Source organism: Danio rerio, chromosome 21, assembly GCF_052040795.2.
Source record: "Danio rerio strain M-AB ecotype USA chromosome 21, GRCz13ab, whole genome shotgun sequence".
In the NCBI taxonomy this organism is placed as follows: domain Eukaryota; kingdom Metazoa; phylum Chordata; class Actinopteri; order Cypriniformes; family Danionidae; genus Danio; species Danio rerio.
The window spans coordinates 14,484,176-14,511,570 of record NC_141041.1 but is presented as its reverse complement, the minus strand read 5'-3'; the positions used below and the strand labels follow the sequence as shown (position 1 = coordinate 14,511,570).

Genomic DNA, 27,395 nt, shown 5'->3' with positions numbered 1-27,395 from the left:
CGGTCATTGGCGTCAGCAGGCTCTCTGTAAATACAATCACTGCTGCTCAGTGTCCACAATTGTGCTCGTACACGGACAAAGATTACACACCAATGTCCTACATTCTCGGACAATTTTATGATCCGTAATCATTATGCTGCATTGTAGAACAAATAAATCTATTACAGACGACTGCTAATTTATTAGGTTACTGTATAAACCCACATTCTTCTGGAAAATCCTATTGTGGAGCTACAAGAAGATGTTGTACAGAGAGTATACGGCTGTTTTTCATGTCTGTATGTGTGTGTTGGGTTTTCAACATCACTATTCAAGATCGTAAACATTTTGTGATAGCTTTGTTTTATTTAGTACATCTCATGAAATATGGACACATGCTTACAATCAGTACATAGAATATAATTCAATTTGGTCGTGTTGTGATAGGGCTGCACGATTCATTGAAATTAAATCGCGGAGTCGACACCTACAGTAGGCTGATAACTGAATGATTACTTTAATGATAAGTATTCCTGGATATAACATTCTGTTTAGAGCGACACTGTGGCTCAGTGGTTAGCACTGTCACCTCATAGCAAGAAGGTTCGAGTCCAGGCTGGGTCAGTTGGTGTTTCTGAGTGGAGTTTGCATGTTCTCCCGTGTTGGTGTGTGCTTCCTCCGGTTTTCCCCACAGTCCAAAGACATGCGCTATAGGTGAATTGAATAAACTAAATTGGCCGTAGTGTATGTGTGTATGGGCATTTCCCAGTACTGGGTTGCAGCTGGAAGCTATGTAAAACAAAAGCTGGATACGTAGGTGTTTCATTCCACTGATGAATAAAGGGACTACGCTGAAGAAAAATGAATGAATGAACATTCTGTTTATTAGAAAAGTGCACTGCAGTCTTGTCTGTCACTTTAGATGCTTGTCTGTCGCCTTAGAACTTAAGACCGCATGTTTTTTTTGTTGTTTTTTATCGGGTCGTTCTTTAAATAACTGTAATGTAGATTTTACTGTATTTTTATATTTAGAGCATTTTTAGATCTACGTGGCAATCATTATCATAAATGTTTTTCATTTTTGGTGTTAACTAGTGACGTTGCGTGTGTGTGTGTGGGGGGCAGGGGTGGGGGGCTTTGGGGGCTTAAGCCCCTGATGTATTGTCAAAAGCTCCTGATCTTTTGGAATATGCTGCACTTAAATAAAAATAGGTTGTATAACATTTATTTTACATTTAGGTTGTATAACATATTCTTATCCAAGTACTTAAAATTACCACATCCATCAGGCGGATTCCACTTAACGCAGCGTTTGACTAATTAGTCTGCTGTTCAGCAGTACCTGTTTCTACCAGCAGGTGGGAGTGGGACAGCTGTCATCATTCATTCATTATTTTGAGGAGCTGAAGCTGATGAGGTAATAATAATACAACTGTTTCGCGAAACTGAATAGTTCTAACAACTGATGAAGCTTAATATTTGTTTTCACAGTAAAAATGTGCGTAGTTTTGGTAAAATAAAATAACTATAATCAATAAAATGTGCGTCATATTAATGTAAATACATGCAAGTTATTCAGAAAAACGCAAACTGTACTAGCTTACTAGATAAAATATAGATATCAAGACAGATTTACCTAGATCTGATATAGCCAGTCACATCTGTTTCTGTGATAAATCACAGTGAGTTCATGCATTTAGCTTATTATTTTATAACTATACAGTAACATGCTATGTCAGTTAGTATCAGATTATAAATCAATTTATTCTTATGAAAATAACTAAAATGGCTGGAAGAACACAGTTAAAGCTACAACTACAGCAATAGCAGGATGCAGTCATCCAAGTATGAATGAAACAGGCATTACAAGCATTTAAAGTGCCACAATGCCCACATCACCCTATTTTGATCAAAACTGGGGGAAAAATCTATCTCTAAAGAAATTTAAAGAAACAGGTAATTTAACAGGGTGAATTTGACCCTAGCAACGCCCCTGGAGTAAACAGGCATTTAGTGCAATAAGCAAATCAAAAAGACTGAAACAGATTGCCATAAAAGCTGCACAATTCAGACTGAAATGTTCTTTAACGTGCAAGCAGCTCATAATCTGGGATTCTCACTGCATTTGGGATTTATTTTGAAAGACGTGTCAAATTACAGTGAATTATAGCACAAGCAATAATTGTTATATTTATAATATTAATTATATAATGATACTATTGATATTAAGTATTAATATTGATAATTTTATATATAAGTTGTTGTATGGCTCAGTGGTTAGCAATAGTTGAACTGAATGAACTAAATTGGCCGTAGTATATGAGTTTGACTGAGAGTGTATGGGTGTTTCCCAGTGATGGGTTGCAGCTGGAAGTGCATCCGCTGTGTAAAACATATGCTGGATAAGTTCATTCCGCTGTGGCGACCCCTGATAAATCAGAGAAAATGAATGAATGATTAATTCGTCATTTATACAATGTATATATTATTATTAATAAAGTATTAATCTTATTATCACTATTATTATCACTACTTTTTTGGTGAAGATGGCAGGCAAAATCATCGGTTTTAACCAAACTGGTCCAATGGTAATTTACCTTTATTATGTTTTAAAGAGAGCTCAGGGTCTCCTATGCACCCCGGATCACCCATTGTACTCTGTGTTTCAGCTGCTGCCATCAGGATGTCGTTTTCGACTTCCTATTAGCAGGACAAGCAGAACTAGAAATTCTTTTATAATGGTGGCCGTTAGATCATTAAAGTCCAGGGGGAGGGAGATGCACCTACAAACTGATGTATTGTATGTTGTACGTGTATGGTAACATTTTCTTAACGTGTACATGAAACTTCACCTGTGTTATGGCACCTTGCTGCAATTTTAGTTTAAACAGGATAATAAAGTTGAGTCTGAGTCACACAGAAGTGCCAACTGACCAAGCCGAGATTCGAACCAGCGATCTTCTTGCTGTGAGGTGAAGTGCTAATTACTGAATCACCCTTTTTTCATTCAATAAAAATCGATCTAATTGAAGTTTTCCAGGCAGCGCAGTGGGTATCGCTGTCCCCTTACTGCAAGAAGGTCGCTGGTTCGAGCTTCGGCTGGGTCAGTTGGCATTTCTGATTGGAGTTTGCATGTTCTCCCTGTGATTGCGTGAGTTTTCTCCGGTTTCTCTGGTTTCCCTCACAAGCCCAAAGTCGCTATAGGTGAATTGGGTCGGCTAAATTGCCTGTAGTGTATGTGTGTAAATGAGTGTGCATGGGTGTTTCCCAGTGATGGGTTGCAGCTGCGTTAACATATGCTGGATAAGTTGGTGGTTCATTCTGCTGTCGTTACCCCTGATAAATAAAGGGTCTAAGCTAAAAAGAAAATGAATGAATGAAGTTTTCCACAAATCATGCAGCCCTATGTTTTTAAAGCGCAACACGTGTTCTGGTAGATGTGTTGATGGTGCACGTTCTCAGTTTGGACATAATTCTAAAAACAAAATGCTACAGAAATATGACACTTCTTTACAACGTGCCACATGGTAAGCTCATTCATGGCACGGCCATAACAGATCAATCTGAATTCCACAGAATATTGATTTAATCCATTAGGCCACTCCCCCTTGGAACTGGAAGAATGTTCTTTTAATAAAGCTCCTCAGAAAAGCGTAGGCCTTCAAAACGCAAACAAGTTCTTTTTGAGGTCTGAAAATCTGGAAACACCATCACCACTGTTTGCTTGCAAAGACAAGAAGGAATTCCTGGAATCTGTGTAGTAAGGGTTCCCACAGGAGCCATGCGATCCTCTCATAGCTTTATCTTTCCTGACCCTGGATAATACGGTGTATGAAGTCACCCTGACTAACACAACAGCGCACACCACTGATTACTTCGCAAAGAATGAAACCAGCCACATTCGGGTCATTTCTGAGAAAAAACTCTTATTGTGAAAAAGAAGTCTGTGTCATGACACTTCAGCCAGACCAGATGAGTTGCTTGTTCTTACGGGCATCAGACATCGGTCTTGTACGTGAGTAAAGTCACTGCAGTCTTTTACAGTGGTGATTTCAACATGGTCCCTAATGGAGGAGACTTCCTCTCGGCTATGCGATGAAAAAATCGGTGTTGAATTGGCATTAAAGGAATGATCCAAAGATCCATTCAAACTGTATCCTAAATCTTGGAATTCTTCTTGTGGTTTGATTTTTGCCGGCAATTCCTTCGTAAAATTGTCACATGATATCATACCTGGAATAGGGTTGGCGGCATCCATCACGTAGCCATTGGACATTGTGCAAGAAGTCTCAATCACACTGACTGCAGCCGACGACGCTGTCATGCCTCCATTGCTGTTTCCAATGGCCAGCCTGCTTTCATGCCACAAGAAGTGTCGTCGGATGATCCTTCGGAAGGTTTGCCTGAAGTCACGTATTCGGTAGGCATAAATAAACGGGTTGACTACTGAATTAGCATGCGAAAGGATGATGGCCAGGTACATGACCCAATCCTGAGGTCGATCACATTGCGGGCAAAACAATGTGAAGCAGTTTATAATGTGCAGCGGCAGCCAGCAAACTGCGAAAAGACCTACGATGATGGCCAGGGATTTGGCAGCATGGACTTCCTTTTGCAGTGTGGAGCGGGATGAGGATCCCTCTTTGTGTGCGTGTCCCTGCAGGTGCGCTAGCTTTTGCTCCATCTGTCGGAGTTGGCGACGTGCGGCCGTGAAGATCCATGTGTAGATTGCCAGCATGGCAAACAGCGGGATCAAAATGCAGCCGAAAAAATTGAAGTAAACCATGTAGCCCATGGTGACCACTTTTTCGAATAGGCATTCTGTCATGCCTTGAGGACAGGAGCTGTTGGTGCCTGCATCGATGCTGGTGTTCCAGCCGAACATGGGGGTCAGTCCGATGACCACTGAAAGTATCCAGCATACTGCAATGATTCCTTTGGCTCTTCTTCCTGTGACGAGGCTGTTGTACCTTAGGAAGACAAAACAAAAACAGATATGAGACAGCTGCTTGGAAAGGAAGTATGCTGTGGAGTAATATGGTGATAAGGTTTGGTACTGTATTACAACTCTATCTGCCTCCAACAATTTGTTTATGTTTCCTGAAGTCCATCCTGAAGTGGGCAGTGCTGTTTGATGCATGAACAGTGCCAGGCCTGGAAAAGTGTGCAGCATTATTTTCCCCCAAATCCACACAAGCATGCACAGACTTGGGACTTGCTCATGGGAAATGTCCATTGTTTAGGTATTAAGCTTTGGTAATTGCAGCCAAGATGGAAAATATCAGGATATGCGCTAATAAGAAGCATATATTTCTTCTTGTGTCTTAAAATAATACTCACAGGCTTTGTTTTATTTGAATGTGAACCAAACCTTATTTTTCTAAATAAACCTTCCTGACATAATTAGAAAACAAAGAGAAGAATTAAATTGTTTAATTAAATTGAAGCTTTTCAATGGCTTTTCCCCTTCCATTTAGATGTGGCATACACTACTCCTAGAACTATTAAACAACAATAAAGATGACCAAAAATGTTCTGATATATTCATGCATTTATTTTTGTTAAAGACTTACTGAAAATGACAGATCTTCTTTAAGAGATATGAACAATAACTATTAATTTAAAGGTTTTTCAATCACATTATCACATTAAATTTAGCTGATTTAAATGTTAAGCAGCATGTGTTTGATTGTAATGTAAGATTTAAATTCTCTAAACAGAAGCAGCTCAGATGGGTCATTCATTCAGGAGCAGAATTGGGTGTAACACGTTCCACATAACGTGTTACTGTATTCTAATTACATTTCTGGGAATGCAGTAATGTAAGGAACTACATTTTAAATGTGTGTAATTTGATTACAGTTACTAAAGTCAATGTAATTGCTTTACTTGCGTTACAAATAACAGTTTTTGAAAAAAAAAAAAAATTCTTTTAAATCACGTTTTCCACTGCAACGTCATTTAATAATGCGCTTTTAAATAGCTGGAGAACACGAGCTGAAATGGTTGCTGTTGAAAGCGGCTGCTTCCTCAAGTGGAAATACAGACAATACTTTGATTTCATTAAGCGTAAAAACAAAAATACTGCTGTAAAATGTAGTCTATAGCCCCTTTAACACAGTAATACCGGAAAATTTCCAGAACAACTTTAGCAGTAAATAAAAAAAAACCGCTGTTCACACAGGCACAGACGTTACAGAATGTGTCCGGGAAAGACCATTCACACATCCATTTTAAAATACCGGTAAATTCTGACATCATTAACCAGAAATGACTTCTAAACGGCTGCGCTTGTATTTGTAACCATTTGACTACATTACAAACTCTGTGGATGGATAAGTATTGTGAAAAACTTCGATGAAAACATATAAAGAAATACTTTCGCATGTCGAGATTTACATAATATCTGTGTGCTGGCGCTCACCGGCTGCTTCATGTGCAGAGCTTGAAGGTAAACAAACAACGGCTTATCATAAGCATCTTATCGATAATAATTTACACAGTTGGCATTAAGAAGCAACATAGAAAGTTATCTGACTAACATCTAGCAGCTAAATGTGTCTGGAAAAATATTCAATGGCTTTTATCTTCATAAACAGTGCGGATGTGAATGTTCTGATTGGCTGGAGTAGGCGTCTCACGTTAGCGTGTTCTAGATGTGAACGCGCTCTTTCCGGTAATCTTCCTTCTGCGTTCACACAGCACAGCATTCTGGCAAATTACAAGTAATGTTACAACTTCTCGTTCTGGAAAAAAGAAGGCCTGTTTTCAAAAAGGGCCTGTTCCCACATACAGACAGAAAAGTCTGTATTTGTGAAAGGGGCTTATGTCCAGACTATAAAGATCTCGACCAGAAACTTGTTCAAGCACTTGAACAGAAAGCGTTCAAAGATAATACTTGTCACCAATGAGGACACTGGCATCCAAAAATGAAAAAAAAAGAATTGTGCAGGATCGGGAGTAAAGGTATCTTCTGAATGTGAAGTGAAGCATAGCTGCTTATGGGGCTGTTCACTTATTACGTCTTTTGCATGCATACGTTATTTCCATTGGAGGCGCGTGGCTTGTACACACATATTCGGAGCGCATATTGCAAGCGCTCGTATTTTTCAGGCGGACCAGTTGAAAACCATGTGTGGAGTGATTCTGTATTCAACCCATCGTAATGTTTTTCAGTGAATATTAAATGACTGTAAAAGCTGCAGTTTATTTTGTATTCTGATTACTTTTTAGAATAAGAAATTAGTAATGTAACCAGATTACAATTTTCCTGTAGTAATCAGTAATTTGTGATCGATTACTTTTTTAAAGTAACTTACCCAACACTGTTCAGGAGTCAGACAACACTGCTTGTACAGTATTGATATGACTGTCTAAAAAAAGACTTATGTATTGTTAATTTTTGTGAGTCACACCAGGTTGCACTGTGTGTTTTTAATTCTCTGAGGTGACTTGTGAGAGCCATTCATTTTTAAATCAGACTATACTTGTTTTATGCTTCCAATTCTCTAAAAAGAAATGGCTTATAAAAGTCATTCATTCAGGGGTCAAACTTCAAACTGCTTTTGATTTTTAAACCATCTAGTCAAAGTCATTTCTTCTTACTACACTGGATTGTTTGGTTAGTTGTTTTTCCCTGGATTCCTAGACTCCCATCCTGCACACAGAACATTCCAATAAAAACATTCCTACACTGAGAACTCTAGTTGAAAAATCTGCTATTATACTGGTATACATTACACAAAGCCTATTAGCAACTATATAAGCAGCAGTTTACAAACAGCTGTATAAAATCCACTGCCGCTGTGCATTTCAAACATCCCGTCACGCAGACAGCCCTGCTACATGTTTCCTTTGCCAAGGCCAACAGTTGGAAACCGTGGTCAAACATCAATTGTTCCAAAAATCCTTGGGCTTATATCAGGCCCATCGAGAACAACAGTGGCTGCTTCATTAAACCCAGAGGACTTACAGGGCTCCAGCACTACTGGTACCTCATTCACACGCCCACAGAGGCTGGAAGCCGCAGACCTTATGTAATCAACACCTGCCGGGGCTTTTGCTGTCACTGCTGTTCTCTTGCAATGCTTCAATCTACACCATGAGGAGAAATGCACATCACTACCTGTATGCAGACAGGTGGTAAAGTTACACACCTTTCAGTTTCCAAAAGTGTTGCTGAGAACTGCTGGGCCAGAGTATTTCTACCTGGTATTAGCATGCATTTTCAGTGATCCTTTAACAAGTGGTCTGTCGAGAGCATTACTTCTGGTGTTAATGTGCATTCAAATGCATGCTGTGTGATGATTTGAGTTCAGATCTCAATAATTTTCAATGTGGGATTGCCACAGCGAAATAAACCAGCAACTTATCCAGCATATGTTTTACGCAGCAGACGTCCTTTCAGCCGCAACCCATCGCTGGGAAACATCCATACACACTCATTCACACACATACACTACGGTCAATTTTTCCATATCCAATTCATCTATAGCGCATGTCTTTGGATTGTGGGGGAAACCGGAGCACCCGGAGGACACCCACACAAACACTGGGAAAAAATGCAAACTCCACACAGAAATGCCAACTGATCCAGCCGAGGCTCGAATCAGCGATCTTCTTGCTGTAGGGCGATCGTGCTACCCACTGCGCCACCATGTCGCCGCTCATTGAGACTCCTCTGTCTAATTTGTTCATCCAATTAATTTTCAGTTCATCTTTATTTCTATAGCACTTTTACAATGTAGATTGTGTCAAAACAGTTTAACATAGAATTTCTAGTAAACTGAAACTGTCAGCCCAGTTCCAATTTCAGCATAGTTCAGTTCAGCATGGTTCAATTTTCACTGCTGAAAGTCCAAATACTGAAGAGCAAATCTATCAATGCGCAGCTCCACAAGTTCCAAAACCAAACAAGCCAGTGTCTTGAATTCATGATCTACATCTATCATTTTTGTGGGAGCTTTCCGTGATATGCATAAGTATTACTGAATGAATGAACTCATGTTATGCGGCTTATATTATAAGCAACAATAAAAGTGTATGAAAATGTTGTGATATTTTGATCATAATTTATGGGATTTCATAAAACCCAAGTAATTTCATGGCAATTCATAACTTTTTGATTAAGTGACTATTTCAGATTAATTTGTATTAATAAAATACCTATGAAAAAAACGCTTTTTAGGAATCCCTGGACTAGTTACCATTGATTCATTAATTTCCCTTCGGCTCAGTCCCTTTATTCATCAGGGGTTGCCACAGCTGAATGAACCGCCAAATTATCCAGCATGTTTTACACACTATGGCCAATTTAGTTCATTCAATTCACCTATAGCGCATGTCTTTGGACTGTGGGGGAAAGTGGAGCACCCGCGAACACAGGAAGAACATGCAAACTCCACACAGAAACCTCCAACTGGCCCAGCCAAGGCTCGAACCAGCAACCTTCTTGTGCAAAGCGACAGTGCTAACCACTGCGCCACCAACTAGTTACCATGTCAAATATTATTCACAAATTTTAAGATGGTACCTAAAACTGAGAAATACACTTCCACACAGTTTGGGCCATAAGAAAGAAAGCAGATGTAAAAATGAAGAAAAAAAAATGCTGTGACAAGAATCCAAGTGTTCATCAGAATGCATGTGATTTGGTAAAACCAATGCATTCTCATGACAAGTCGTAACTTTTTGATTTAGTGGCTAATTCATATTAATTTGTAAGATCTTACTAGTTGTCACAATCAGCAGCGATCTAATCCTGGCACTACGAATTCGCCGCTATATAGACTACAAGTTCCAATCTTGCACCGCTCACATGCACCTGTTCCTCATTCGGTAGATTACACACACTCACGGCTGGGAGATGCTCATGAACTGATTACAAGGACTATTTTTACAGCACACTCGCACTCAGGGCTGAGTCTTTTTATACCGTCTCTGAGAACATTATGATGCGATTTTTCTTGCCTTGCTTTGCAGTGTTTTGACCCTCACCTTGTTTGTCTGTTTGTTTATTTGTTTACAATGCCTGCTGCCTGCCTGTACTGACCATTCGCCTGTGTATTGACTACGACTCTAGACATCCCTGTTTGATCCTGTGTTGATTGTTGCTTGCTTGACCATTCTCTGTTCAGTAAACCCTGCATTTGGATCTGCCATCCTTTGTTAGCATCCCAATCACATTACACTAGTACATTTTAGCAAAATTTGGTCATCCCCCAATGAGGGGTAATTTTTTGGGGTGGGATTTGGGGTCATGCTTCCATTTAAAAAATCATGTTTTCATGAGAATGAAATTGTAGGAATTTGTAGGAATATGCCAGTTTTCTGACAATGTGTTTCCTCTTGAAATCGGGCTGACACAGTGAAGTATGAATGTCTTGTTTAGTGCTCTTTCTCAAAACACTGATAACAATCACATTAGGTCAGCAGGTGTTTTTTGTGTCTTTAGGAGCACACACACAAAAAAAAAAATTATATAAATAACCTCGACTTGGCAGATCATTTATATACTGCAACTCTCTAATGATTTGAAGTGCTTGTTTTATCATGACTTGTAAATCTCTTTGGATAAAAGTGTATAATTGAGTAAATATATATATTTTTTGACATGTTTTTGAATTTTTTTTACTGCTATTACTAATGTAGTCCGGTAAAGTGTGTTTTAGATGGTATCAAGACAGACTCAAAACGTTTTAGATCCCATTTATACCACTTGTTTATATCAGTCATCCACTTGTGATTCAATTGAAGAAAACCTTTCCTAATAGCAGGTGTAAACAGGGCCTAAAAATGAACATTGCAATATTCAACTGTATATTACTTTACTTTTCCGTTCTTCATTTTGAACGAAAGTAGATTTAAATAGGATGCTTTTTTTTAAATATTATTCACAATGTTTGAGATGGTAAAACTAAGAATTAAACTCCCACACAGTTAGGGACACAGACAGTAAATTACTCGACAATTCATGATGCCTGTAAAGCAGAGGTGTGCTATTATTTTTCAGGGGATCAGACATGCTGGTCATGACTCCCATGGGACAATAAAATGGCTGAAAAATCCCTTTGGTTTCCACGGAAAGAGGGCCAAGAGTCTTATCCAGAGACTAGGGCTATTAAAAAAAAATCATCCAGCAGCCAGGTATGATAGATAGTTAGATAGGCAGACAGACCACAACATGCTGTAGATTGTAGACTAAGTAATAATTATTAATTCAACTGAAATGGACTATTCTTGACTAATTCTATGACTCTTATTTACTGCTTAAATCCCCTCTTTGTGGGTGGAGAAATAGTGATTATACTGAAATTGCAGTGCATGTTGTTTCTATTATCAAGTCATTATCAGGAGAATGACAGCAAGAGCCACTCAGTCTAGTGTTTAACCTCATATCAAAAACATTTGCAAAACACACATAAATACAGATTAGATAATGATATTTGCAAACATATAATGCTCCATTTAATACACATGTAAACACACACTCAACAATCACACAGACAATGGCTCTCGTATCGGTCTAAACCTGTGTGATCATCTTTTTCTGTAGACACAAAAAAAGTAAAAAAAAAATAAATTAAAAAAAAGTCCATAAAATTAATATTAATAGGGTCCAAATCAACCTAAATCAATCCATCCATCCATCTATCTGTTGACAAATCCATCTATCCATCCCATCTATCTTTACATCCATCTATCCATCTATCTATCGTTATATTTATTGACACGTCCATCTATCAATCCATCCATCTATCTATACATCCATCTATCTATTCATCCATCTGTCTATCCAACCGTCTATCTTTCCATTCATCCATTCATCTGTCCATCCGTCCATCCATCCATCCATTCATTCATCCATCCATCCATCCATCCATCTGTCCATCCATTTATCCATCCATCCATCCATCCATCCATCCATCCATCAATCCATCCATATATTTATTGACACAACCATCTATCCATCTGTCCATCCACCCATCTATCTATCTTTTCATCATCCATCCCTCCATCGTTATATTTATTGACATATCTATCCATCCATCCATCCGTCCATCCATCCATCGTTTTATTTATTGACACATCCATCCATCTATCCATCCATCCATCTATCTAACTACACATCCATCTATCTACTCATCCATCTGTCTATCCAACCGTCTATCTTTCCATTCATCCGTCCATCCATCCATTCATCCATCCATCCGTCCATCCATTCATCAATCCATCCATCCATCCATCCATCCATATATTTATTGACACAATCATCTATCCATTCATCCATTCATCCATCCATCCATCCATCCATCCATATATTTATTGACACATCCATCTATCCATCCATCCATTCATCCATCCATCCATCCATCCACCCATCTATCTATCTTTCCATCATCCATCCCTCCATCGTTATATTTATTGACATATCTATCCATCCATCCATCCGTCCATCCATCCATCCATCGTTTTATTTATTGACACATCCATCCATCCATCAATCTATCTATCTATACATCTATTAATCTAAATTGTCCGTAGTGTATGTGTGTGAATGAGTGTGTATGGATGTGGAAGGGAAGAATGTTTTGATATGTGTTCAACGTATTTGAAATTCCAATGGTTGAAAATAAATATAAGAATTTGTGCGATATTTCAAAACATAAATGAGATATTTTATATATTTAAAATCCAAAGTTGCATATCATCCATGCAACTTACATATATTTACATTTACATGTATCAGATTTATATATGGGAATATGGGCTGAATTTAAAAAACACATTTAATTTGACCCCTGTGAGCTATTGCCTTGACAAAAAGAAAGACTAAATTTCAGTTTGGTTTTCAGTCTTAATTTTGATGTATTTTTCACAACAAATAATAACCAGAATGTGCTGGTATTTCAAATGAGAAAAACTGTATGTTTTGCTGTTGGGCAAAACAATCTGCTCTTTCAAGTTACCATGTGATCATTAATCCTCTTATAAAATGTCTGCCTTCAACCAATACACGGCTGTTCACTCACCTCAATGGGATCTTGATGGCGATGTATCGATCCACGGCAATGGCCAACAAACTGAAGACGGAGCTCTGCGTGAGGACCAGCACAAAGCAAGCGATGAAGAGGCATCCATGAAAATTGCTGCAGAAGCCGATGCTGATGGTGACGGCAAATGGAATGGCCAGGACTCCGACTGCAATGTCCGCCACGGCCAACGACACCACAAAGAAGTTAGTGATGCTCTGAAGGTTGCTGTTGAGGCAGACGGCCCAGCACACCAAAACATTTCCAGCCACGGCCAAAACCGCAATCACCAGTTCAAGAACAATGTAGACGAGAGAAGACATGGTGCTATCAACCAGTGTGAAAGGATATCCTCAGGGACACACATAGTTGTGCTCCCGATAATTGCTCAGTGGGACCTCACTCCGCCACTCAATAGCTCTTGCAGTAGGTGTGAGGACTAGCCAGCCCAACCATTCCGCCTGAGTTTGAAGGGAATGATGTGGTAGAAAATACACTTTGGGAGTCACTACAGTAAGTGGAGGGTCTGCGCAGACACACTTTCGCAAACCTTGATTTACCCGTTTACCGGACTGTCCCTTAGGTCCAGCTCACAACGGCTTTCATTCAGAGTCGTAAAGGAAACAGCTGCTAGACTGCATGAATCGACTCCCGTAGACGTTCCCTGGCACTTCTTTCTCTGTAGAAAGAACAATAATATCACACAATAAAACATCAACCTCTTTGGGTCACAAAAGCAATTCATCTACAAACAGGAGGTTTCCATCAAAAGGATGGCAGGCCAAATCAAACAATAAGGTTTTATTTTAGAAAAGACTCCCAACAATATGAATGCAATATTTGTGCGTGCCTGCTATTTATTGCAAGACCTGACCGGCACTTCCTTGGCTAGTTTCTAGGATGTGTACATGTTGAACTTTGCAATGCCTTTGCTATTATTGGCTTAGTAATGCGAACAAGTATTCTTTTGTACCCATTCATGTGATTCTGCATTCATGTTTGAAAGAATTTTACTGAGTTTTTCCTTTATTACATGAATAAATGATCATTATTATTCTGTTATATCACAACTGAATGCTTTAATTGTGTTTATTTAAAACAGTATTATTATAAAACATTATTACAAAGTTAAATAATATATGTTTAGTAATATAATATAATATAACAGATTGGAAAATGTCATTTTTTCCCATTATGGAAAGTTGAATATTCAAAAAACTTTATTTTAGAGATCCTACATAAATCATTTCAATATTCTGCATTGATGGTCAATAAATAATGTATTTCTTATTAATATCAATGTTGAGAACAGTTCTGTTCAATATTTGAGTGGAATCTGTGAAAAATTGTGAACAATCAGAATAAATAGACAGAAAAGCATTTATTTGGAATAAATGTAACATTTTGTCAAAGTATTAATGTTTGCCTACACCTTTGATCAATTTAAAGTGATATTAAGTTAAACAATTTAATGAATATTGCGGAAAAAAAATAATCTAACGTTTAGATAATAAGTAAGTCAGGGCTTCTCAAAGTCTGGACTCCGGTCCGGACCTGAGGAGAATTTTATCAATAATTGTGTGTGAGGGATTAAACATGCGCACTTACAACTAGGGCTGGGCCGATAAACGATAGTATATCGAAGCGTGATCAAATTTATGCCGATAACAATGATGAGCTCTGACTTTTTTTACTCCATATTGATCTAAGAGCCAATCACACAGCAGAAATCTGCAACAATGGGAATCTAGAAGTGTGTTGATATTAGAAATGCACCGAATTTTCGGCTGCCAAATGTGATTGAAAATAGGTTATGCCATTTAATATACCCTCTAATTATCGTGGCTTCGGTCATGGTTGGAGACTACTCTTTTAAATCTGAAAAGTTTAACAACTGATGTCTAAATATAAAGTTGAAGTCAGAATTATTACCCCCCCCCTCCCCTCTACTGTATATCGTTATTTTTTATATATGGAAAATAATTAATCGAGGTTGCACTTTCGCCCAGCCCTATAAATTTATTCAAAATAATAAGTTAAACTTGTAATCTTGTTGCTTTTTATGTCTTTTTTGACATTTGCTGTAATCAGGCAACACTCTTCACCGCAGTGAGCATTTAAATGTGTGAGATTGTCAGTTTCTAAAAGCAAAGTTGGTGAAGAAGCATTATTGAACAGAGACGTGTGCATTCATTTTGTTTCAATCTCAACACAAAACTGTTGTCTGATTTATAGCAAGATGTGTAAGAGTTGTGAAAAATGGAAACACCATTATGTAACAAAAGATTAGTCAGCTGATGGAATTCAGATAGTGTCAACTTTTCACACTAGAGTCCTCTGTTTTTTCCACCATGTTACTTTTAACCCACCTCTGGTTGTGTTTTGTTTATAAAAACTGCTGACACTTGAAGTGTCACTTGCTGTTTCGCCACTTTTGCACTTGTTATTAATGCATTTTACATGCAATAAACACTTTAAAAAAGGTTGATGTACAGTTAAAGTCTAAAGTAGTTTAACAAAGCTAGGAATTTTTGACAGTATTTCCTATATTTTTTCATCTGAAGAAAGCCTTATTTGTTTTATTTCAGCTAGGATAAAAGCAGTTTCAAATCCTTTTAAAACCATTTTAAGATCAATAATATTAGCCCCCTTAAGCAATATATTTTCAATTGTCTATAGAATAAACCACTGTTATACAATGACTTGCCTATACCCTAACTTGACTAGTTAACCTAATTAAGCCTTTAAATGTCACTTTAAGCTAAATACTAGTATCTTAAATATATCTAGTACAATATTATGTGCTTTCATCATGGCAAAGATAAAAGAAATCAGTTATTAGAAATGAGTAATTAAAACTATTATGTTTAGAAATGTGCTCTCTCTGTTAAACAGAAATTGGGGGAAAATATACAGGGGGGCTAATAATTCTGACCTCAACCTCAACTGTTTTGTTATCATAACCAAATTTTCTAGGTCTTGGACACCTATAAAAATTCAGATTTGGACCTTTGAATTAAGACTTTGAGAACCCCTGCAGTAAACACTATGTGGTATAGTGCTCAATCTGAAACAAGTTCAAAATGTAAAGCATCAAAACATTTCTTTCTGTAATTAAATCAGTCTGGCTTGACTATTTTGGCATCTACATTGTGGTTTTGGGTAAACCTATCTAGATAGAATTGAGTAACCTCAGCATGTCATGCAAGGTAGACCACATTGTCTTTTGTTGTTATCTTTTATAAGAGATTTCTTATCTCTAAGCTCTAGCTTGATTGATCAGGCACAACAAAAGTGATGATTACAGTCACGGTCACTGTTCCCATGTGGTTTAGTGTTGCTGTAGGCTTTTTTTAGTGCAGCGTGACTTTGGTATGATAGAATGACAAACTGTTTCCAATGCATAGCGTTTGCATCAACGACACTATTCTACCAAAACACTTCCTGCGCATAAGGGCAAGGTACTTTCCAAATCACGTTCGACAGTTTTGAGCTATCATAATATTAAGCACATGGCAGCAGGATTGAAATGACTTGCATAATGGCTATATTTATTAAAGAATAAAATGGATGTTGGGGTGCTGAATACTATATTTGGCAGAAATTCAGCAAGCTTGTTCTTCTGTGTGAGATGAAATAATGTTGAAGGTTTTGAGGACTTTAATATGTTGTGCCATTTGCTTATCTATCATTATAAAAAGCATGCTTAAAGGAATAGTTCACTCCTGTTAATTTACTCACCCTCAGACCATCAGGGATTTAGGTTTTAAGATTTTAAAGGAATACTCCCCTATAGTTAAAAAGATTTACATTTTTAAATCCATTCAGGCAATCTCCAGGTCTGGATTAGAGCAGTTTAAGCTAAGTTAAGCATAAATCAATAAATTGGATTAGACCATTAGGCTATCTCGCTTTAAAAAATAAATAAATAAAAAAAGAGGCTTGATATTGTGTAGTAAGCTAAGCTGTTTTTTTCTGGGTCAATATGGATATGGGAACTAATAATCAACCCTGCAGGCACAGGACATCAACATGATGTCATCTTGACGTTGTACCCCAACGTCTTGGGGACAATGGATTTTGTTTGGAAGTGAAAATCGAGTTGACGTCAGAACCCAACATCAGGCCAACGTCAATGTCTAACGTTCAACCTAAAATCAACCAAATATCACCATCTAATTATGTTACACATTAAAGCTGTGTGGACGTTACCACTATGACATCTATCAGACGTTGGAATCATCCAAATATCAACCTAATTTGACGTTGTTAGTGGACATCAAAATAAGGTTGTCCTTAGATGCTGGCTAGACATTGAATTTTGGTCACCTGACATCATGTCCGAAATCTAACCTAATATTAACGTCTTATGATGTTGTGTGCCTGCTTGGAAGGAACTTTGTTGCCATACCACGGCTGCAGCAGGCACTAGGGTTGCACGGTGGTATCGTGATACTATGGCTCTAAAATACTGCCGGTGCCACTGTACTTTGTAAACGTTAGTATCGTCATTACGACCTATCTACAATACATAATGTTGCACGTAAAAAAGGCACTAAAATGCTCAAACGGTTATGCAACAAAAGACCATTTTATTTAAATAGTCTGTGGAGCCCTTTAAGATTGCAAAACTGTGTAGAATTTGTGCCTTTTATGGTAACCTGTTTTTGAGTTCAACCTAGCTTGAGTTCGAACACACATCTGAATCAGTTCAGTTCTGTTCCTGTCAATATGATAGCTAAAACAACTGCGACAATCTCTTAAAAAGAACGACTCACAAAGTAAAATTTGGAGTTGCTTTGGATTCTTACCTGATAAGGCTTAATACAACAACAAAAAGCCAATAGATGAAAACCCTAAAAAAGCAACAAGATACATTGAAACATATTATGACCACTTCTATAGCCAAATTTTGATGAAAAATGCTCTTTTTGTAACGAATTTTGTTTGGAATTATTTGTATCTTTATTTTAATGTATTTTTGTTGGTCAGATATCTACAAAATAAACAAAAAGAACTAATGCATTTTGGGTAAAAAGATGTGCAAATACTTTTTCAATAATAAGGGAATTCAATTCGAGAAGGCCTATTATAACATAAAATATAGTATTTCTGACAATTTTTTTTTCTTTCATAGATTTGAGTTATGAATTACAGTATCGCAATATTACTTGGTATCATGATACTTCAGCTGGTATAGCGTCGTAACATTAATTGCATTGTGGCAATCCTAGCAGGCATAATAATATTTTGCAGCCCTGTTACCTAGTTAGGGACTATTTTCAGGTATGTTATTACAACACAGTTCCTTGATTATTACACAGGAATGAAAGCAATTCCTTGCCATATCGGACTAGAAAATAGCAATAGGAAAATTATCGAAACTCTTTTTTGAAAATTTTTAACAAGATGCTAATAGTCTAATCCAATTCAATGATTTATGCTAAGCTAAGCTAAACGTGCTCCCGCCAGACCCGGAGATAGTCTGAATGAATTCAAAAATGGTAAAACTCAACTATTTAACTCTAGGTGAGTTGTAATATGAGGTACTTACAAAACAAAGTGGAGTTTTGTTTTTTCTTTATGTAGAAACCAAGAAATGCCACATAAAAAAGTATATCCGGGCACAAACTCACACAGCATCTAGGATAAGTATGAGAAAGTACCAGTTTTATGTGCAATACAGCACATGTGAGTTTATGCCCGCATATACATCAATTTGTGACATAACTGTCAAGTCCGGTTGCTGAGGATGTGGATTAAAAGTAATGTGGTATATTCTAAAAATGCTGGGCTGTTTTAACACAAAATTGGAAAAATATAGACAGATTCAAGCACTAGGCTAATATTGGGCTGTAAAATTCAACCCAGCAGTTGGATTTGACAATATCATACCCACATTTGAGGTAAAGTAACCCAGCATTATTAGTATATGTAATTAAAAGTTTGAAGAAAAGTTTGTTTGGCGATTCTGTTTTTTTTTTTTACTGTCATGGTGGGTTGCACCACTATAGATTAAGCTAAATCTAGATTAAATCAAGGTTTATCTTGCTTTAAAAGTGGTTTTTTGATAAATCCCTTAAATGGCACATTTACATTATTGATTATTGATTTTTTTATGTTCTGCTGAAAAAACTACAACTACATCCTAAATTACTTGAGGATGTATACTTTTTGGTTTACTATTTAATGGTTATCGAGTTGTAGAGTAATTCTAAGATGCATCTGCCCAAAATAACTTAATCAAAAATTATACAAATAGTCTAAATGACAACTTACAGAAGAGAAAGATATTGTTGATCACAATAACAAAAATATACCTAAATACACCATATAATACTCGTAAATATTTTTTGTAAATAATTTCATACACTGTAAAACCCAACAGTCAACTTTATCAAATGAAATAAGTGTAGTTAACTCGAAATGTACTAAAAAGTAAATTCTACTAATTTAAAAAAAAGTTTTGAATTCAGTGTTGAAGGTAATAAGTTAATGAAATTCCTCATTACTTCAACTTAAATGAAGTTAGTTAACAGTACTCATATAGGTTAGTTTTTTACTCAAATGGTTTGTTACCATTGGTTTCCTCAAACAGTTTGAGTTGCCTTTACTTATTGGGTTTTACAGCACTCAGTTGGTTCTCTTCATTTATGGGTTTTTACTGTGCTCAAATTGCTTCATTTACTCAAATGGATTAAGTTACCTTAACTTTTTGGGTTTTACAGTGTAAATAAATTTTTGTAGATACCTGTCAAATAACATGGACATAAACTTTTAAACTTTTCATTACATTTAATGTATATTATGTCACATATTTTATAGTTAAAAGTTCATGTCCATGTAATTTAACAGTTATCTACAAATATTTCTTTATGAAATGATTTACAAAAAATGTATTTAAAGTATTGCAATTATTGTACGTAAGTGGATATATACACACACACACACACACACACACGCATATATATATATATATATATATATATATATATATATATATATATATATATATATACAGTATATATATATATATATATATATATGTGTGTGTGTGTGTGTGTATATGTATATATATATATATACACATATATATATATATATATATGTATGTATATATATACACATATATACACATATATATACACACACACACATATATATATATATATATATATATATATATATATATATATATATATATATATATATATATGTATATATATGTATATATATATTTACTTTTTAGAACCCAAAAAGTGTGCATAAAAAAGTGTGCATAAATATTTTACTATTTCTTGTTCATTTAAAATATTGTCATTAAATTATTAAATTGTCATTAAGTAAAAATTACAGTTGTACACATTGTACAGTTGTACAGTTGTTTTGCGACTGCATACCAGAGTTATTCCACCAGATATTGATTTATTCTGGAGTTAAAACATTGTATTGTGTTCCATGGTATCAAAACTGTTTATAAACATGTCTAAAAACATGACACCTTTTTTGTTAATTTATGCAACCAAACAATTGTTATTTTAAACACACACATGGTACTTACAAATTAAAATGAGGTGATAAAATAAAAATTGCTGATAAAAGATTAAAGAACCCCCTTTAAAATTTAAAATTCACACAAACATGAACTGTAGAAAGTTGTTGCCAACCCTTGTCATTATTTGTTCTGTATATATACACACTGTAAAGGATTATATAAACAATTAGTCATGACAGCATATGGTTTTTAGACCATTGTAACTTATTAAACTAAATTAATCATAATCTAAGTTATTTTAATAAGTTATGCAGGCTGTTTTAAGTCAGTTTAACATAATTTAAGTTCAATAAACTCATAAGGTTAATTTGATTCAGCTTAAAATTTTAAGGCAACCAGGTGTATAAAGTGTAGGCTACAGTTGAAGTCAGAGTTATAAGCCCGCCTTTTATTTTTTTTATTTTTTTTAAATATTTCCCAAATTATGTTTAACAGAGCAAGGAAATATTTACAGTATGTCTGATAATATTTTTTTTTTGTTCTAGAGAAAGTCTTATTTGTTTTATTTTACCTAAAATAAAAGCTGTTTTTAAATTTTTTTAAAACCATTAAAGGTCAAATTTATTAGCCACTTTAAGCTATATATTTTTACGATAATCTACAGAACAAACCATCATTATAGAATAACTTCCCAAATAACCATAAACGAGTTAACCTAATTAACCTAGTTAATCTTTTAATGTCACTTCAAGCTGTATAAAAGTGTCTTGAAAATTATCAAATATTATTTAATGCCATCATGGCAAAGATAAAATAAATCAGTTATTAGAAAGGAGTAACTATTATGTTTAGAAATATGTTGAAAAAATCTTCCTATTAACAGGCTGAAAAAGTTACTTTAAAGTCAGCTATATCTCAGACGTTATTATTAACCAAACACAGCTGTTAACACTGTAAAAAGATTTCCGCTCTGTTACTCACTTTGGCTTTGTTTCCGCCGCGCACCTGAGTTGTCTGTTTCTCTTCAGGAATCTCATCGCTTCTCAGTCTCAAACCTCAGAACTTGGTGAATGTAAATACGTGAAGTACAAATTAAATAATTCCACACGTTTTCATCATACTGACGTGGTAAGTTTCTGAGCTATTTTGAAAGAGTTTGGTCCAGTTGTGCTGACTAGCAGCTTCTCTCGCGCTCCGCGGAGTTGTGGCAGAGAAGAGCGCGCGCTTTCACGGTGTCACTCACGCGCTCTGTGAGAAACAGACGCGCGCCTGATTGGTTTTCGTGGTTACATTAAACATGATGTTTTTCTCACTACAAGGGAATCGTGGGTGGTGACTACTTCATCATACTGTCGTGTCATTCTTCATACTCCCTGCTGTTACAGCAGTAGGCTAAAATGCATTATTATGCATACTGAATATTAAATGGGCTAAATAAATAATTAATATATTTTAATAACTATATTTTGTTGTTATTTGTCTAATCATAATAGTGTTAAAACTTTTAATAAATAAATTAATTAATTATTATTATATAATATAATTCTTTAATGAAAAATGAAAAATAAACGGATAAAAAAATAAAGGATTTTTGTATCACCAAAGTGATTAAATGTTTCATTTAACTGCCTGTGTCACCTAATAAATTAATTATAATTTTGTATATATAAAATTAATTCTTTAAATAACGTGTTTGGTAGTTATTGCCAATCTACCAGTGGAAAAAAGTGTCTTAAATGTTTAACATTATAATTCTATAAATTCAAGTAGGCCTAAACTTTTGAGACAATCGCGAACCCTAATGTTTTCCAGTTACTGACTATTTATGATTTGACACCTGACGATTTATACATAAGACAGGTTAGTATTTCACAAACGCAGGCCTATGTTTTAAGACAGTTAGCAGGCTAGCTCGTCAGCTATTTTTAACGGCGTCTTTGCAAAGCAGTCGGAAAGACAATAGCTGATGTAAACGTGAGGATAAGGAAGTGAGGGACCTGTGATGGCACCGAGAGGTTGTGTGATTTCTCACGTACAGCTGAAACATCCTGCTTCACCTCAGGGCCACATGAAGATAAATGTATGTAATCAGCAGAGCAGAGGCTCAGTCCACCCACCGAGACTTCATTAAAGCACGCAGAGCACACTGCAATCACATTTCTTCATGTTTCGAATCTGACGACACTTTTTGCGCCCGACTATGGCAAGCCGTATTAACATTCAATCTGGAAACAGCACTACTCTGTATTTTTATTTCACTGTAGTAGCCAGTCTATTTCATAAGATACTACACTCTAAAAAACGCTGGGTTGTTTTTTAACCCAAATGCTGGGTTGAGACTGCTAGGTAACAAATTTGGATTGATTCTACCCAATTTGAGTTGAAAATCAGTCTATAACCCAGCAGTGCTGGGCTGAAAACGCGGACGTGAAAGAGAGCGCGCACGTCACGTCAACATGCAGGGACATCAGTGTGAGAAACCGCCATTTTCTTTGCGCCGTCTTTTAAGGGAAGCGAGTGAAATTCTGTCTGAATAGAAGTTTTATTAGTGTGTATTTAACAATTTTCATAAGAAATAACACAGTTTACATTAAAAAGTATCTGTTAAAAACAGTTCATTCCAACCTGATCTCAAAAGGAAACCTAAATATTATATGTTTTGTCTGTTTAGAGGCTAACTTGTAGAGAAGGTGAAGGAAAAGCAAAATGAACCCCGCCCCTAAACCCAACCATAGAGTGAAGGAAATATGATGTCAATTTGTATGCAAAAACCTGTAAACAAGTTAGCCTTTTAGCAGTTCCGGTTTCCATGCTCCAAAGTCAACAGGTTTTTTTAAATCGGATCTCGATTAAATTGCTTGAATAAGGTTCGTGGCTCACCCAAACTCAAGATACTTTCAGGTTTCTTCTCCGAAACAAACCAGTTACATCACACTCTTGATTAATCGGTTACGCTTCTTTAAAAAGACGGTTGCTATCATGTTGCTAAATGGGACTAGTGGGAATGTCGGAGACATTATACGTCATCTAGCTGAATTGGTCTGTGCAGCTCACTTGTGTTGGCCATTTGGATTTGTTAATTAAGCATTTTCATGAATAGTATTATAGTTTGCAGTATTTTTGTAATTGGGATTTCATATTGTGTGTAGATATTGCCTTCACTTTGTAAAGACCATCAAGACAGATTAATTTGTTGATCATTTATTTGAATTAAAGATATCATTAAGATATACTGCTTACCAGTGCAGCCTGTCTCTTTCCTGCTCTCATTAATGCAACTGTGGGAATAAATTTGTAAAAGTATAAATAAATGTCATCAGAAGTGGGTAGTAACGAATAACATTTTAAGTAAAATTGGGTAAAGTGTACTTTGAGTACATTGAAAAGTGTCTATTTTTTCTCTAGTAAATTATTAGAGAAAAGTCACGTACTCTTACTTCGCTATATTTAGCAGTGTTCCTCCATTACTGTCAAATGATAATAAATATGATTCAGAGGTTTCTAGTCTCCCGCTTTCATTTGGTTAAAGCTCACGCTTATGTTGGAACTGTGGTTGAAGTCGAGGAAGATGTGTGAGTTTATACAGGGGTCACGCCATGGCCTTATACGGATCCAAGAAGGATGGACAGTCTGACGCAGAGGTCACCTGCGGCCTCAAGTTCAGTCGATGTTTTCACCCCAAATTGTCAACAAGAATAACGTTAGTTTGATAATGCAATGCACGCATCGAACTGACATTGCAACATGCAGATATACATGAGCCACAGCTCTAACCTGAAAAAGACATGTAGTGGTGTCAAAATTATCCCAATTTGAACCTTATTAATGGTAACTAAATTATTGGATAACTAATAACTGGAACCTGTTGTTTCATGGAATAACTGATTAGCCCTGCACATATAAGTCATTTACACAGTTAAGTGTTAAAAATCTAACATTTAAACGTTATTTTTTAAACATACAAATATATGTAATGGATTTGCTATTTAAACAACGTGGCGCAAAACATGAAAATTAGAGTTGCACTGGTCTGAAAACAACAGCAAATCGCGCCAAACACTTCTTACCCACCTTATTGAGCCGGAAGTATAACAGGACCCTTTATGTCTATATTATCCTCAAATGTTTGATTTACTAAATGCCCTTATTTATTTTTAATGATATAGTTATATTTATGTCATTAATGACATTTTATTGTTAATAGTAACAAATAAAAAATGTAGATTATTTGCTACCTCTTTCATTACAGATGTATTCCAGTTGTGACAATTGTTTACTATACATCAAAGGGTACGATTAATAAGCGCTAACATCAAGAAATACTCAATATTCAATTTCAGTTGAAAGTACGTCAACATACTAAAATCAAAGTCTCAGGAACATCCAGTTCACACAGATATGAAAATAGCCACATGTGGGAAAAGGTGAGTATTAAATGGAAAATTGGCTTGCCATAGTGCTTCGGTTAATCAAATCCATACATGTATGATCATTTTTATTATCCTTTTTTTTTTTTTTTTTTACTACAGTTTTGTTTCTGCATGCTTTCAAGCAGTCGGCACAAATATAGCCACTTACCTCAGAGTGCCAGACACAATCTGTGTGAAAATGAAAGGTTATTTTAGTGGTAGGAGGAAGTTCTCGAGTCCAGCTGTTAAAATAGACCTTTTCTGCTGCATCACTTCTTTCTTTTCCACAAGACAAGGTAGCTTAAATTATTTTGTTCCAGTTCTGATTCTGGAAGCAGCCAGGCATGACTTCCAGGAAAAGTTGTTGTAAAAAAAAAAAAAAAAAGGATCCAGATTTTCATCCATTGTCCAGTTTCTTGTCTGTGTGTCCTTGGATTAATTTAAAAGACTCCTGTGTGTCGTTAAGATATACGTCAAGTGTCTAATAAGGTATCTGGGATTCAACATGTTAGATGCTGAAGGATAATGTGATGAATTTATTTACAGTTGAAGTAATTGTTTGTGCCAGAATGACCTCCGGGTCAAAAAAATGAGATCTATATATCAATAATTAAATATACATGAGGAATATAGTTATAGGAAGAAATTAGTTTAGGAGTGATAAACAACTGCTACTTATTTATATATATTAATAATATAATATAATTTGTAGCTGAATATTAGTCTTTCAGTCAGTTGACAAGGAAACACTTCTAATATTTATTATTAATATTGTTGTTATTACTATTTATTTACTTTTGAAGGTTAAGATTAACTGTATTTACTTCAACTTTGTTTCAAATATTAAATATAATTTCTAATTTAGACTTTATATTTATCAGTTTAATTGTATTACAGTGTTAAGCCATTTTAGTTAAATAACAAAAGAAAAATGTATAATTAAAATTTTATAAAATAAATAATAACATATATAAAAATGGTTCCAAAATTTGAAGAAAACAAATATTTATTATTACGCATACAGTATGTATTAATGTTTTTTTTTTTTAAATAAAATTTCATTTACACACACACACACTCACCGGCCACTTTATTAGGTACACCTTACTAGTAACAGGTTGGACCCCTTTTTGCCCTCAGAACTGCCTTAATCCTTTGTGGCATAGATTCAACATGGTACTGGAAATATTCCTCAGAGATTTTGGTCCATATTGACATGATAGCATCACACAGGTGCTGCAAATTTTTCCAGCTGCACATCCCTGATGTTAATCTCCCATTCCACCACATCCCAAAGGTGCTCTATTGACCTTATTCTCCGCCGACGAGTGGGTGCTGCCATTTGAATCTTTTTGGCTCAAGACTTCCGGTCTCATTCACTTCCATTCATTTTTAGACATTAAAAACTGCTCATTACGCTGCTTGATGTTGCAATTTGATATTTTCTTGTTATTTTATTCTACTTGGTCTGTATGGTCATGCAAACATTTGTTTGTAGAGCAAGAAGTTTGACCGTTTTCTGCCGTTTATTATTCCAAGTAATTTCCCCCATAGGCGACTGAATCGGAAGTTCTAAGACAATCGCGAAAACAGGTGCACTTCCGCATTTTAGAATAAGGTCAATTGGATTGAGTTCTGGTGACTGTGAAGGCCATTTGAGTAAAGTGAACTAATTATCATGTTCAAGAAACCAGTCTGAGATGATCCGCACTTCATAACATGGCGTGTTAACCTGCTGGAAGTAGCCATCAAAGATGGGTACACTATGGTTATAAAGGGAAAGCAACCACACTCAGAGGGGCTGGGGGCGTGGTGGACAGGATGCTCAATTGGTACTAATGGGCCCAAAGTATGCCAAGAAAATATCCCCCACCCCATTACACCACCACCACCAGCCCGAACCGTTGATATAAGGAAGGATGGATACATGCTTTCATCCTACCATCCGAATGTCGCAGCAGAAATCGAGACTCATGAGTCCAAGCAACGTTTGTCCAATCGTCTATTGTACAATTTTGGTGAGCCTGTGTGAATTGTAGCCTCAGTTTCCTGTTATTAGCAGACAGGAGTGGCACTGGTGTGGATATCGGTTACTGTAGTCCATCTGCCTCAAGGTTGGACGTACTGTGTGTTCAAAGATGCTCTTCTGCATACCTCAGTTGTAACGAGTGGTTATTTGAGTTACTGTTGCCTTTCTATCAGCTCAAACTCTGGCATCAACAAGGTATTTGCACACACAGAACTGCCGCTCACTGGATATTTACTCTTTTTCAGACCATTCTCTGTAAATCCTAGAGATGGTTGTGCATGAAAATCCCAGTAGATCAGCAGTTTCTGAAATACTCAGACCAACCAGTCTGGCACCAACAACCACGCCATGTTCAAAGTCACTTCAATCACCTTTCTTCCCCATTCTGATGCTCGATTTTAACAGCAAGTTAAAACAAGTCTTGACCATGTCTACATGCCTAAATGATTCAT

At 36.2% G+C, this 27,395-nt stretch overlaps 1 protein-coding gene across 2 annotated transcripts; it reads right to left on the bottom strand.

Moving 5' to 3' along the window:
• Nucleotides 1-325: 325 nt before the first annotated feature.
• On the bottom strand, nucleotides 326-21,714 carry adora2ab (adenosine A2a receptor b). Of its 2 annotated transcripts, XM_087300111.1 has the most exons (3): nucleotides 21,487-21,714; nucleotides 13,011-13,689; nucleotides 326-4,949 (listed from the first exon to the last, which is right to left on the bottom strand). In XM_087300111.1, exons 2-3 carry the CDS (start codon nucleotides 13,331-13,333, stop codon nucleotides 3,929-3,931), a joined length of 1,344 nt encoding a protein of 447 aa, XP_087156237.1. In that variant the 5' UTR covers nucleotides 13,334-13,689; nucleotides 21,487-21,714; the 3' UTR covers nucleotides 326-3,928.
• Between the last annotated feature and the right edge of the window lie 5,681 nt (nucleotides 21,715-27,395).